This window comes from Podarcis tiliguerta (genome assembly GCF_965153285.1).
Source record: "Podarcis tiliguerta genome assembly, chromosome: 8".
In the NCBI taxonomy this organism is placed as follows: Eukaryota; Metazoa; Chordata; class Lepidosauria; order Squamata; family Lacertidae; genus Podarcis; species Podarcis tiliguerta.
The window spans coordinates 49,097,654-49,111,834 of NC_139541.1; the positions used below are offsets into that span (position 1 = coordinate 49,097,654).

General features: G+C 45.6%; 1 protein-coding gene across 3 annotated transcripts in view; it reads right to left on the reverse strand.

Moving 5' to 3' along the window:
- Positions 1-14,181, reverse strand: part of HSF4 (heat shock transcription factor 4) — a 31,566-nt gene that overhangs the window by 3,559 nt on the left and 13,826 nt on the right. For 2 of the 3 annotated variants that reach the window (XM_083452685.1, XM_083452683.1), the window contains 11 exons: positions 13,844-13,952; positions 12,922-13,049; positions 12,031-12,155; positions 11,012-11,087; positions 9,923-9,987; positions 8,894-8,993; positions 5,632-5,756; positions 4,550-4,777; positions 3,877-3,982; positions 2,478-2,543; positions 1,578-1,684 (listed from right to left, as the gene is read on the reverse strand). In XM_083452685.1, the coding sequence (XP_083308811.1) occupies positions 1,625-1,684; positions 2,478-2,543; positions 3,877-3,982; positions 4,550-4,777; positions 5,632-5,756; positions 8,894-8,993; positions 9,923-9,987; positions 11,012-11,087; positions 12,031-12,155; positions 12,922-13,049; positions 13,844-13,952 (1,188 nt within the window). In that variant the 3' untranslated portion in view covers positions 1,578-1,624. The remainder of the gene's footprint in view (positions 1-1,577; positions 1,685-2,477; positions 2,544-3,876; positions 3,983-4,549; positions 4,778-5,631; positions 5,757-8,893; positions 8,994-9,922; positions 9,988-11,011; positions 11,088-12,030; positions 12,156-12,921; positions 13,050-13,843; positions 13,953-14,181) is intronic. The other variant, XM_083452684.1, reaches the window with a different exon arrangement.

Genomic DNA, 14,181 nt, shown 5'->3' on the forward strand with positions numbered 1-14,181 from the left:
GAACACAAATAGAAAATAGAGAATCTTTCTACCAGTGTATTAGTTAACATGAATTGGCAGAGATCTAAACAAAATGTGACATAACATCTACTCTCTCAGAGGAGAGGATGAACAATGAATAAGACAGTGGTCCATGTGATAGGTGTCTGATACCAAGCAACCTAGCCAATGTTTTTATTTAGGTTATTGGATTGCTAAATCTTCGAATTTTAGAAGCCAGGTTAGGCTGTAACAAAGGATGTGGGTGGCGCTGTGGGTTAAACCACAGAGCCTAGGACTTGCTGATCAGAAGGTCGGCAGTTCGAATCCCCGTGACAGGGTGAGCTCCCATTGCTCGGCCCCTGCTCCTGCCAACCTAGCAGTTCGAAAGCACGTCAAAGTGCAAGTAGATAAATAGGTACCGCTGCGGCGGGAAAGTAAACAGCGTTTCCGTGCGCTGCTCTGGTTCACCAGAAGCAGCTTAGTCATGCTGGCCACATGACCTGGAAGCTGTACGCCGGCTCCCTTGGCCAATAAAGCGAGAGGAGCACCGCAACCCCAGAGTCGGCCATGACTGGACCTAATGGTCAGGGGTCCCTTTACCTTTACCTTTTAGGCTGTAACAACATACAGCAATTCACTCCAATGCAGTGTTTTTCAACCCTGTTTCTGTGGAACCTCTGGGTTTCACAGTCCTCTAGAAGCTCTGCAAATTTTTACAATGTCCTACCTTAGACACTATACATTCCCCTCTTGTGCCAGTCCACACACACACCGCCCATGACCATGAATCACGGAAATACACCTAATTCACCAAGTCTCATATGGAAAGGTCCATTCTGATTTTTTTAAATGAACAATATACATTTATGAATATTCTTGATTTCTTAGCTCCCCAGTGACCTTGAATACTTGCTTGCAACTGACAAGAATTTATAACAGCATCTTTGCTTCCCATACGACATCAAGCCAAGATTAGTGGAAATTAAGGGCTGGTTTCACATTCCCAGTTACCATACATTCACAGCATTCCCAGGGCTGAGCATTTAATCCATGTTCACAAAACATTATCTGAAATGCACATTTATCCTGTACTTTGTTATAAAGGACTACTGTTGGATGTATTGTTCCGCAAACCATTTCTAATGCAGCTCCAGTCAAGGGGCGAACACTTTTGCAGGGGTGAAGACATCCCTGACCTGGCAAGGGTCCAAGGTGCGCACACAAGCAGAAACAAATCTGACACTAAGGCAGGTTGATGTGAACTGCTAAGGGCAAAATGCTGTAAAATGCACCCAAAACCAACACGGAGTTCTAAGGCAGCAATGTGAACACACCCTAAGATTAAATGCTTCTGGAGTCCTGGCTATGCAAGTGTTATGTGCAAACAGAGTTATTGAGATGGGGCTTGCATTGCTGAAAATTGCACAGGACGTAGAAGGTAGCACAGGAAGCAGAAAGTTCATTCTCTCTGAAATGTCACAACTTGCTGAATTGCTTGCAAAGAGCTCCTAATTAGGGATGCTTCTGCCAGCAAAATCAGCCTCTGCATGGTAGACTGTCACTTCTCTGTGTGGAAGGTTAGCTATGAGCAGTACCTGAGCAAGAGGCATTAATTTGGGGATTTAACACTCGGAAGGACCTCTTATTTGCATTCTTCTCCAGATCCACAGTTGGCATCTGTGTCCTGATGCAAAAACACAAACTACAACAATGCACAATTATACAAAGGCAGGAAGAGAGGGGTGCTGTGACAGAGAAACCAATCAAGCAGTAACATTACATCTGCTGTCCTGGAAATAGCTGTGCTAGGTAGGCAACTATCATCACTAAATGCAGAGAGAGGCTGTCTAAGGCCCAAAGCAGCTGTGTCTGGGCACATGGCTACTCTGTTCATGCTATTTTCACTAATATCTTTTGTACATATTACTTGGCTGGTGAACAGCATTGCAAAATTCAGAGAAGTGCATTTATGGAAGGATGACTGTGTTTTGGTTTGCATATTGTTCAATCTTGTGCAAGTTTGGTGGATTCAACTTTAAATGCAAACTAAATCAAATTTCTCCATCATCCTTAGGCAAATTTTGGGCTCCTAGGCAAAAGCCAACCCAGCCTTCCAGTAAACATATCCCACACTACTCACCTTAGAACATGGGCATAGCCACGATTTATATTGGGGGGGCAGGCTTTCTGTTGGGGGGGGGGGGCAGAACCTCAGCTAAGTATTTTGTATTGATTAACTTGATGGGGGGTGACTGCCCTTCCCCACACCCTCCCTTGGCTATGCCCAGGCCCTAGAAATTTGCCCCTCCCCACTTTTCATGGGAATGAAGGCCAGGCAAACGTCTGTGTGGTTTTGTTTGTATTGTGTTGAAGGACTTTGTCCGGCCCTATCTCAGAGTCTCCTGCAAGTTCCTCCCAGTTCAATGCCACAGGTGTTTTGGTGGTGTTCAGATGTCACCCCCACCCCTCTCCCATCCTGCACATGCATGTCTTACCGAGGACAAATTGGCCTCCACATCATTCAAATTCCATTCACTTGCAGATGTAGTGGGGTTGAAAACCTAAAACAAACAAGGTGTAAGATGAACCACAGCTAAAAAACATCAGGAGGATATAAGGTTTTTGCTTCATTTCATTCCTGCTCTGCCCACATTGGGGTGGGGGGAAGTAGGCTGTATGTCAAGACCCATCTTACCCCTATATCCAGCAAGTGTTAAAATGTAAGTAAGGATTCAAATTCCTGGTGAGGTGATAGCCTAGGTAATGGGCCATTAAGGGAACAAAGGAAGTGGGACTGTGCCAGAAACAAAATGGGTGTGCCTCCCTTCCTCAACTGGCCAGAGTGGAGAGTGCAGTGATTTAAGCTTAGAGCTGGAAGCTGGAAAAGCAGCAGGCTTGGAAGTCAGAGAGAGAGAGAAGCATGTTTGATTTCTGCTCAAATCCAAGGCTGTGGCTATGGGGGAAGCAAGGTACTATTGGGGTGTTAATGCTGTGAGCCCCCCCCCCCCCATTGTAGGCTCAGGTTGTATATATGTATAAAGAAACCATATATCCTAAATACATCACAGTCTCCACTGTGCCTCATTCCCAAGGAACCACAAACCCTGGGTAAGCGCCTGGACCCCCTGGAATCTCACTCAGATATCAGGGTGGCGTCAAACTGTACAATTAATTCTACAGGTAGGATCTCAGTCATGGTGATTGCTGTTATTCAGATTGTAGGAAACAGTTTTTGACAATTCTTTAAAAAATCTCTAGTTAACAAGAAGAAGGAGGAGGAGGAGGAGGCAAAGAAAGCTATAAAATAAAGTAGGTGTAGATATTCTGCAGCCCCTGGAGGCCTTCAAAGCAGCCTGTATGGTGACTGAGCAACCAAATTCCACCAGTGGCTGAATTTTGTTGACTCACCCAAACTCTGTGCACCGGAGGGGGGCAGGCTAGGAAGAGTGTGATTGTGATGGGAACATCTTGTGGCAGGGAGTTCCATAAGTTAATAATCATGTATTGTGTACCTTTTTCTTTTGCCTGAAATTTTCTAAAAGGAAAGGAAATGCCCAAATTTTGCTTACTCAGATTTCATTAGCCAAAATTCTAGGTTAAAAATATTAAGATGCTGCTAATGGAGGGTGCACTTTTGCATTCATTTTAATTCCACAAATCTCTGCCAGCTAGTGAGCTTAATTGAGTCAGCCAAGTTTCAACATTTTCCAGCAAAACCCAATAATCTCAAAGCGTGTATTTTACCATTTACCATTCAGAAACCAGTTAGTTCAATGTGTGTGAGGAGTTTATGGATTTGAAGAATTGTATCTGCTCTAAGGGTGGCTTCCACAACTTTGAAAAACAAGAATGATGGAACTATAAAAATCTTATCATGGTTAGACAAAAACTTACATCCAAAGGACTGGCAGCTTCGAGATTATACTGCTGGTTTCTCAGTAGGATCTGAAGGCCTTCCAGATTCAAATCAGCACCATCTAAAGGATCAGAGATTTCTGCTCTGTGAAAACACAAGAGGAACAGTTGCCCACTGGGATTCAGGTTAAGCATTTGTATAACAGGTGGATCAACACTCTTTCCCCCCATCTGTTGTCCAAGGAACAAAAGGCAAGGGCATGGTGTTTTGTCTTCCCCCATTTTATCTTCATAACAAGTTTCTGAAGAAAGTTATAGGATTATCCTACGAGTCTCATGCCGGGATCCACTTCCTAGCTTAACCTGGAATTAGGTTAAGTTATAGACCAAGAATGGGGAGCTTGTGGCCCTCCATATGTTGTTGGACTCGAGCTCCCATCAGCCCCAACTGAAATAGCCTATGCTCAAGGATGATGGGAATTGTAGTCCAGATCATACAGAGGGCCACACACTCCCCATCTCTGCCACAGTTCTTTTTGCTGTGATGGGCACCTAAAGAATCAGTGTTTTGCTAGTTGCATCCTCAGGATCCCCTAAAGCACAAGCAAATATCTGCATAGCTGCAACTACTAAAGCCTTCATGCAATACTCTCCACCCACAAGCAATGAAACAGTGTGGTGCTAGAGCACATAGTGGCGCTCTTCCCCTCACCTGTCTAGAGGTGCCCTTCTGCCTCTTCTGTCAAGTGTCTGCAAACTTGCTGGCTGTGGCACATCGCAGCTCCCTCTGCCGTCTAACACAGACTGAACCATGGCAACAGGCAACACAGGAGGGTCTGAGCAGACATTACAGCCAATCAAGGGGACAGCAGGATCTGTGGATGCGGCTTTCTGCTCAGGGCTAATGGGTTCTTCCTTGACCAGCAGGAGGCAGGTTTCCCTGAAACAAAGACAAGTTTCAGTGCCACCCTGATGCTTGTTTCCTTTCAACTCACTGCAGGGCCAAACTAGGCACACAGCAGAAACCAACATGCATGAAAGTCAGTTCCTCCCCCGTATCGGGGGAGAGAAGCAGTGGGCATGCATACAGTTTGGTATCATGGTTAGAGTGTTGGACTAAGCCTGAGAGGCCAGGGTTCAAATCTCCAAGCAGCCAGGAAACTCACTGGGTGACCAATCACTGTCTCTCAAACTAGCCTACCTCACAGGGCTGTTGTGAGGATAACATGGGGAAAACGAGAACCATGTACACTGCCCTGAGCTTGTCAGAAGAAAGGTGGGATATAAAATAAATAAATATTGGAAATGCTAATTGAGAGAATGGGGAAGAGGGGAATGAAAGGCAGAAGTGGCAGGGGGAACCTTTTTCGATATTCTCACTATAGGAAGAGTCCATCCTGAAAAAGCAGCATTATAAGCAGACGACTGAGTATAAATCCACCACTAATGCATTATTATTGCACCAGTGATGTAGAATTATAGAATCATTGAATTGTAGAGTTGGAAGGGATCCGGAGGGTCATCTAGTCCAACCCCCTGCTATGCAGCAATCTCAACTAAAGTATCATGTTGCAGAACACACAAGGGAGTGGGGGGGGGGACAACAAAAACCACCCGTCTGGAGGAGCCCCTAATGGCAAAGCTGGCCCTGGCCTATTCAGTCTCCTGTGGCATTTATTTATTTTTGTTTGTTTGTTTTTTTGTTTTTTTGTTTGTTTGTTTCTGTCTGTCTGTCTGTCTGTCTGTCTCCTACATCCATCCATGTTGCTCACCAAAACACTTGATTTTTCTTACCTCTCCCTGTTGGAAGTAGGCTGCATGACCACAGCATTAGATGGTGACACTTCAGTAACATCTGATATTATTGGCCCTCCGGGGACAGCAGGGCTGTTTAAGCACGAAGCAGGTTCTGCAGATGGCTGCAGGCAAGGATGGGGGGAAAAACATATTTTTTTAACAATGCAACAGTATGCTTTTCAACATCTTTATGCGCCCCCTCGCCCAGCTTGTCCGGAGTTTTGGGCTGGGTTGCCATCAGTATGCTGATGACACCCAACTCTATCTGTTGATGGATGGCCATCCTGACTCGGCCCCAGACACACTGACCAGATGTCTGGAAGCTGTGGCTGGATGGCTACGTGGGAGCCGGTTGAAGTTAAATCCTTCGAAGACAGAGGTCCTGTGGCTGGGACGGGACGATATGGGATTGAGGGGGCAACTCCCATCTCTTGCGGGGGTGCAATTAGTGCCAGCACCGTCCGTTAAGAGTTTGGGTGTAATCTTCGACACCTCCCTTTCAATGGAGGCGCAGATTGCAGCTACAACAAAGGCGGCATTTTTCCATCTCCGCCAAGCTAAGCAGTTGGCTCCTTACCTCTCTCGCCCTGACCTAGCCACTGTGATCCACGCGACGGTCACCTCCAGACTGGATTATTGTAACTCGCTCTACGTGGGGCTGCCCTTGAGACTGACCCAGAAACTCCAGCGGGTGCAGAATGCTGCAGCGAGACTCCTTACGGGGTCTTCGCTGCGAGATCACATTCACCCGGTGCTATACCAGCTGCACTGGCTCCCGGTGGAGTACAGGATCAGGTTTAAGGTGCTGGTTTTAACCTTTAAAGCCCTATACGGCCTAGGACCCTCGTACCTACGGGACCGCCTCTCCTGGTATGCCCCACAGAGAAACTTACGGTCTTCAAATAAAAACATCTTGAAGGTCCCAGGCCACAGAGAAGTTAGGCTGGCCTCAACTAGAGCCAGGGCTTTTTCGGCCGTGGCTCCGATCTGGTGGAACACTCTGTCACAAGAGACCAGGGCCCTGCGGGACTTAACATCTTTCCGCAGGGCCTGCAAGACAGAACTGTTCCACCAGGCCTTTGGCCAGGGCACAGCCTGACTCCCTCCATTGGCAATCTTCGCAGAGCTCTGGCCCAATGGTTGCCAGTGGCTTGAATTAATTAATTTTATAATGAATGATTTTAAAGTGTTGTTTGTGCTGTTTTATTGTTGTTAGCTGCCCTGAGCCCGGCTTCGGCTGGGGAGGGCGGGATATAAATAAAATTTATTATTATTATTATTATTATTATTATTAGTAGTAGTAAAGCGTCCCTGTAATGGTCAGCGGTGCAGCTGGGTAATGTTAGACTATAGACTTAAGTCATGTGTGGGGAGCCGCTCTATATAGTACCTGCACCAATTGGAGGCTGGACTATATTAAATTTGAGACCACTTCAAGTCATAGAATCACAAAACTGTAAATTTGGAAGGGAAGCCAAGGGTCACCTAGCCTTGCAATGCAGAAATTATAGCTAAATAATCCCTGAGAGATGGTCAGACAACCTCTGTTTAAATATCTCCAATGGAGGAGAGTCCACTCACTACCTTACAAGGTACTGAACAGCTCTTACCATCAGAAAGTTCTCTCTAATGTTGAGTCAGAATCTCCTTCCTTGTAATTTGAATCCTTTGGTTTGGGTCCTACCCTCTGGAGCAGCAGAAAACAAACTTGCTCTATCCTCCACTAGGCAGTCCTTTAGATAACTGAAGATGGCGATCATATCACCTCTCCGTCTACATTTCTCCATGTTAAACATAGCTAACTCCTGTTCCTCATAAGGCTTGGTTTCCAGGCCCTTTATCACCTGGGTCTCACGCCTCTGCACATGTTCAAGCTTGTCAATATCCTTCTTAAACTGTGGTGAATACCCCTCAATTCCTGTAATCAATAAAGTTGTGGCCTAATTTGACCCATTAACCTTAAACTCTTGTGTCTTGTGTCTTTATTTCTTGGGGGGGGGGGGGCGGGAACTCACCACGCAAGTGTTTTTTCCAGTCAAGTTTATTTTGTTAACTTTATTGCTCACTTTTTTAAACAAAGTAACTCCAGGTGACTTACAATACAAAAGAACCAAACAGATAGATACATTGAAACTGGGATAATAGAAAACAAAGAAAAATCTAAAAGGCAATTCTATTTTTTAGAAACTGGATTAAAACATGCCCCCTCTGAGGCCACAGATGATTAAAAGCCAAAGGGCCTGGTGAAACAGAAATGTGCTGCCTACAAGTTGCCTTTGCAAAACACGGAGGCATTCTTGAGTGGAACAATCTGATTTAAATGAATCAGAATTTAAATTTAACTGAATAATTGATTACATTTGCATAGATGCAAACATGAATAAAGCAACAACTGTATTTTGAAGCGAGGGGGGCGGAAGCATGACTCCTTTGCTTTCAGATGAAGCACACAGGCTCTTGTTTCAGCAGGGACCATTTAAAAAGAAGAAATGTTTCCTGTATGTGAAAGAATGTCCGCTTCTTCATAGATGGCACCTGCTGTCACTCACAGTGTTTGCAAGTATCTGTACCGAAAGGGTAACCTAGTGCGACAAAGCATGTGTTTCACGTGCAGTAAGTCCCAGGTTCACTCCCTGGCATCTCTAGTAAGGACTGGAGAAGTCTACCATCTGAAATCCCAGAGAGCTGCCACCACTCAGTGCTGTACACAACAAATGCTGAGCAAGATAGATCAGCGATCTGACTCAGGGAAAAGACAGCTTCAGATGTGTGTTTAAAAATAATTAAAACTTTTTTAAAATGTTTGATTAATCGCTAAAAGGTAAAGGTAAAGGTACCCCTGCCCGTACGGGCCAGTCTTGCCAGACTCTAGGGTTGTGCGCTCATCTCACTCTATAGGCCGGGAGCCAGCGCTGTCCGGAGGCACTTCCGGGTCACCTGGCCAGCGTGACAAGCTGCATCTGGAGAGCCAGCGCAGCACACGGAACGCTGTTTACCTTCCCGCTGGTAAGCGGTCCCTATTTATCTACTTGCACCCGGGGGTGCTTTCGAACTGCTAGGTTGGCAGGCGCTGGGACCGAACGACGGGAGCGCACCCCGCCGCGGGGATTCAAACCGCCGACCATGTGATCGGCAAGTCCTAGGCGCTGAGGTTTTACCCACAGCGCCACCCGCGTCCCACTGATTAATCGCTAGCACCTTGCAAATAAATAAGAGCAGCCAAGAAGACTAAATTAGATGGACGTCATCCCAAACTCACCGACTGGATGAAATAGGAGTCATGAATGGGATCCAAAGACAAATGCTTCCTGAACTTTGTCATTTGTGGAGCAGAGTTGCCATCATCCAGCATAAGAGGTCTGTTGAGAGAAGGAAGCCCAAATCTTTCATCTCAGTCACTCTGATGTGTGACTTGTAAGAACACTATCAAAAGCTCATTGGTTCTGGGGGTGAGTGTTGAATCTTTCCGGGGGCAGCTAGAGGAAAGAACAGCTGGCGCTTTTTGGGGGCTTTAGGAGGCTTCTCAGCTGATCAGGTGGCACTTGGAAACACAAACACACGGAAACTGCTCCATGAAGTCTAGGCTCCCCACTCATTCAAAGCAATTTCCACAATACCAGCCTTCTTCAACCTGGTGCCCTCCAGATGTTTTGGACTACAACTCCCATCAGCCCCTGCCAACACTAGTCACACCACCCCTCACTCACAAATACAGCAGCTTGTCCTCTGAGCCAAGAGCTGTGGGGTTGCTACTCCTGTAACTAGAGTCCTAAATTAGACCTCCCCTTGGTTTACTCCAGCAAGGCATCTCTAATGTTCCTAGGCTGCCCATATGGCAAACCATCACAGGCCTTCCCTAGACTTTGCATCTGTTTACAGCCACCTAATAAGCTCACCTGATAGGCATGGCAGTCCCATAGGTGCACCTCCCCCACCCCCACCCCCTGTAATGATATTACTGGAAAACCTCTCTGTGGTTTCCACAGGGGACCTTGCCTCCACTCCCCTTTCTCTTCAAATTTTCTTCTTTCAATCCCCTGTATACCACTAAAACAAAGGTCACAGCAAGCTGACAGGGTGGTTCTCCAAGGGCACTGAATGAGACCTGTCAGCAGCTCTGACTCATCAGTTCCCAGCCCCATTCATTTTTCTGTCACCATGGTGCCCAGGTCTGGTGACCTACCACGCCACTTGGAGCTGAGCGGGGGGGGGGGGTTTAAAATGAAGGGTGAGCCCCCAACTAATTTCTTGCCCGTGCATGTCCATGCAGTCACATGAGGGTACTTACAGCTTTCTCTTTATTCCAGCATTGCTGGGGCTGGATTGGAGCTGGCCGAAGAGAAATTGAATCAGCTGTCAGGGGAAATCAAGGTCAGGTGTTTTGTCAGTCAGCATAGTGATTCAGCACTCCACCGTCCACCTCTCTGCTCACACAAGGAGCAGCTCCCTTCCAGGGGAAGGAGGGCTGCAAGCCTCTGCTTTGCATGGAGAAGATCCATGCTTTGCATGAAGATCTAGGTTCAGCCCCCAACATCTATAGGTAGTGCTTTGAGCAGCTCCCTAACCTGCAATCCTGGAGAGTCACATCCAGTCTGTGTAGACAACACAGAGCTAGATTGAGCAATGATCTGACTTGATGTAAGGCAACTTCTTGTATAAGGCAACTTTCAAGTTTCCAAAAATGAAGGACAGGGGCAGGCAAGATGAGACAGACATGGCCATCTTCCTCGACATGAATGTAAGCATATATCAAAAGTGTGCACTCTTATAAGATTGCAGTGAACATGCAACACTTGGAATAGGAAGGGACATTTGGGGAGGGTGGTCATATTGATAGATACTACCCTGCCCAGAGGCAACAGAAGGCACCCCAACTTTGTGCCACATTCGATCAGAAATCTGGGTGATTCCTGAGATGAAATGTAGCTACCGTGGTCCTGAAGCATCTGCACAAATTCAGAAAGCTTGTCTTCTTCATGCTGTGAGGGCAAGGACAGATGGAAATGTGTGTGTGTGTGTGTGTGTGTGTGTGTGTAAACATGAGGCTTTGCATGGCTGGAATGTAGCCTATTGTGCAGAGGCAAGAGTCCATTCTATTGGTCCACCCACTTTTGCCTCTAACCCTGCCCAGCATTGGAATGTGGCACCTAAGAGGTTGCCCACGTGGGAATGTCGCTCATGAGGAAATATGCCCTTTGGGTTGAAAAAGTTTCCCACTCCTGTATCAGATCTGCCGCACAGAACCACATTCCCCCAAGTTCCTTGAGAAAGTCCTGACTGTTGACCATGTGCCAATTTCAGTGGAGCCAACCCCCCCCCCCAATCTGCAAGTAGCAAATACTCCCCACCACATTATTGGCATCAATAGAAACGTTACCTTGTTGATCACTTTCTCATGCTGTGAATGATTCTGCCTGAGACACACAACTTCCCTCCACAAAACTTCATTCTGCCTGAAAGGAATAGAGAACCACAGGCTGAGGTCACAGTCTCTAAATGAATCAACAGTGCATGTGCACTTGTAGGCCTTCGTGATTCTGGCAGCAATCTTAAACAAACCTACGACGGAATAAGCACCACTGACCTCAGTGGGACTTATTTCTAAGATAACATTTATAGGATTGCACTGACAATCTGGAAATCGTAAGTGCCAGTAACTTTTGTTTCCCTTACTAAACGGAGGGGAAGGTTGCCCTTAGAGCACCTTTAGAGTTTTATATATAGAAGTCTAACTATGAGGCTGCATCAATTTTTGTTGTCTTATCTCTATGGGTCCATTCGGACCAACTGCCAGGCCTTGGGCTCTTGCTGTTATGTACTGAAGTTCTCACCCTGGGCCAGCAGGGGGATACTGTAGATAGTTATGCAAATGAAGGATCGAAAAGTGACGTTCAGTGATTGGATAGTTTTAGAAAATGGCAACAGTTGCATTGTTCTGGCGCTCTATATAAGCAGGCTGACTGAGCTCCTCAGGCTAATTCTGTTCTGGCATCTGAATAAAGAAGAGCTGTTTAAAGAATCGCTGTGTCGTCTGACATGTTCGCCGACAACTTAACACTTGCACTCACCCAAACTGGAGTCAGTCTACAGCTATTTGAACGTCAGGCCTCCCTTAACCTTTGACATAGAAATCATAGGTGTGACATCTGGAGTAAAGATGGGCCCATATTCAGGTAACTGCAGTATCTTTACCTTCTGTGGAGGCAAGTCTCATCCAAAGAGGCCAAAAGTAACACTTCAGCTGCATGTACACGGAATTCTCCCAGTAGTCAGACTGGGTACAGGTAATATGCCATAGAATCATAGCACTGTGGAGTTGGAAGGGACCCCTGAGGGTCATCTAGTCCTACCCCCCCCCCCCGCAATGCCAGGATGCTTCTGGTAGCATCCACTTACTGCTTCATGTCCTGCACCTGACACTCCATTGTCTCTTGCTGACCCCGGAGGATCTGGATCTCATACAGTAACCTGCTAAGGTCTTCTTGGCGCATCTTGGTTTCTTCACTTTTCACAATGGATACCTGAAGAAACAACCAAAGAAAGAAGCAGAAATAGAAGGATAAATTCTGTGAGGTAGGAAACACAATCCAGGGAATGCTAAATGCAACTAAGGCCCTCTTCATCCAGTGCATTCCTGAGCTTTTGCAAGCGTACTCCTAAAAATGCAGTGGGCGAATGTCAGGGAAACATAAGGACATTTGCTGGCAAGTGTTATTTTTATCTGGTGAGGACACCTTCCCTTGTCCGGATCCTGGACTATGGGAAGGGCGATCCCTGATGTCACACGATCTCTCCCAGGTTTAGATAATCCTACAGAGCTCAAGCTGGGAAAGAGGGTGGAAAATAAAACAACAAACAAACAACAACAACATCATAATGCTTGCTGTTTTAATGGGTTTGTTCATTGAATATTTTAATTGTGGATGTTGATTTTATGTTTTGATGCAATTATTTATTGCATATTTTAATGATGTATGACTATATTTTGGTAATTGGTTTTATACTTGTAAATCACTTAGAAGCCGGTTTAGCAAGTAACTGGTATCTAAATTAAATATAATAATGATAATACTGTGTAGTGTAGGCAGCTGCCCTAAGTCCCATTGGACTCAATGCTGCTTTCACTAGGACTTGATAGGGATGAATGTTTTTGGGTTTTTTTGTATTGGGCTACTCTTATGTTATGAATATACCACCTGCATGGTAAGAGGTAATTCCTATCCTCTCCCAAGCAGGCCGTACGTAGCACATGATCACAACAGCCTAATAGTTACTTGCATTTCCTACCTTCCTTTTGATGTGCTCAAGGAGGTGTTCATGGCCTTGTAGGAAATAAAGGTGCTGGAACTCAGTGTCATCGCGTTCAGGCTTGACAAGCCCGCCTTGTTCAATGTTCACCACTTTCCTAAAGCCATCTAAATGGACAAACAGAAGCCTGGTGAGAAGCAGAAGGACGGGTGGGGCGGGGTGCTGATTTACACATTAGGTATACATCTATGACTGCACAAAAGTGTGGATATGGCAAACACATGCTTGCGAACCAGTGTGCTAGTTCTAGAGGACAGAGAGACAAAGCATCTGTCAAAATCCCAGATCAGCAATAAGTCTACATCTTCAATATTTCCACTATTCCCACTTTGTGTGGAGCCCCCAAGAAGGTGAGAGGCAGTGGAGAATTCTCAGTGTGCCTACCCTGCCTCTTCCAGATTAAAGGAGTCCCTGGCTATGGACCCAGAAAAGCGAGAGCCCAGTGGTCTCTCCCGCCTCTCCCCCCCCCCCCCGTCTCTTGCTTCCTTCCTTGAACTCTTGCTAGCTGCTGATACATAACTTTTTATTTATGTCACTATTGTTTTTATCTCAATTCTTTGAAGAATAGTGAGATTTAAAAACTGATATCCCGTTGATTTCACCTTTTAACAGTGCCTTTTTGTGATGCTGCTCAGCAGATCAGAGTAGCTGGCACGTTTTTCTTCTTCTTTTGCTGCTCATGGCAGCCATTATATGTGAATATATCATAAACTTAAATGTCTCTAACAAACATTAACTTGCTAGGTTGCCAAATACATAAGTCAGTTCTAGTGCTTCTGCTTTTTAGGTCTGGCAATGTACTAAAACCACATTTTAAAAGTACAAAATTCATTTTAATCATGACCTTTCCTCCATCATACAAGCAAGACTGTACTTTCTAAATCTTGGGAATGTTACTTACACATGTTCAGTTGTCGCACAAAGCTGGCCATATTGTTGTGTTTGAAATACTTAGGCAGCACCTCCTTGGCAAACCGACTTTGATCAAAAACATGGAAGCTGGAACCATTCTTTAAAGGGAAAAAAAGAGTTAATGTTAGCTACTTGCTCATTACTATAAAGATCTAATGCTAAACTGAGATTCTACAAATATGTGAAACCAGATTAATAACAAACCAGCATTTTCAAACAAAGGACGGGCTGAAATTTGCATCCTGGCTGCCATTTCTGAGCTGTGTTTGTTGGCGCTTTACTTCACATTTAGATACTTGAAAATCTAAGAGTGAGGCTTGTGGTGCC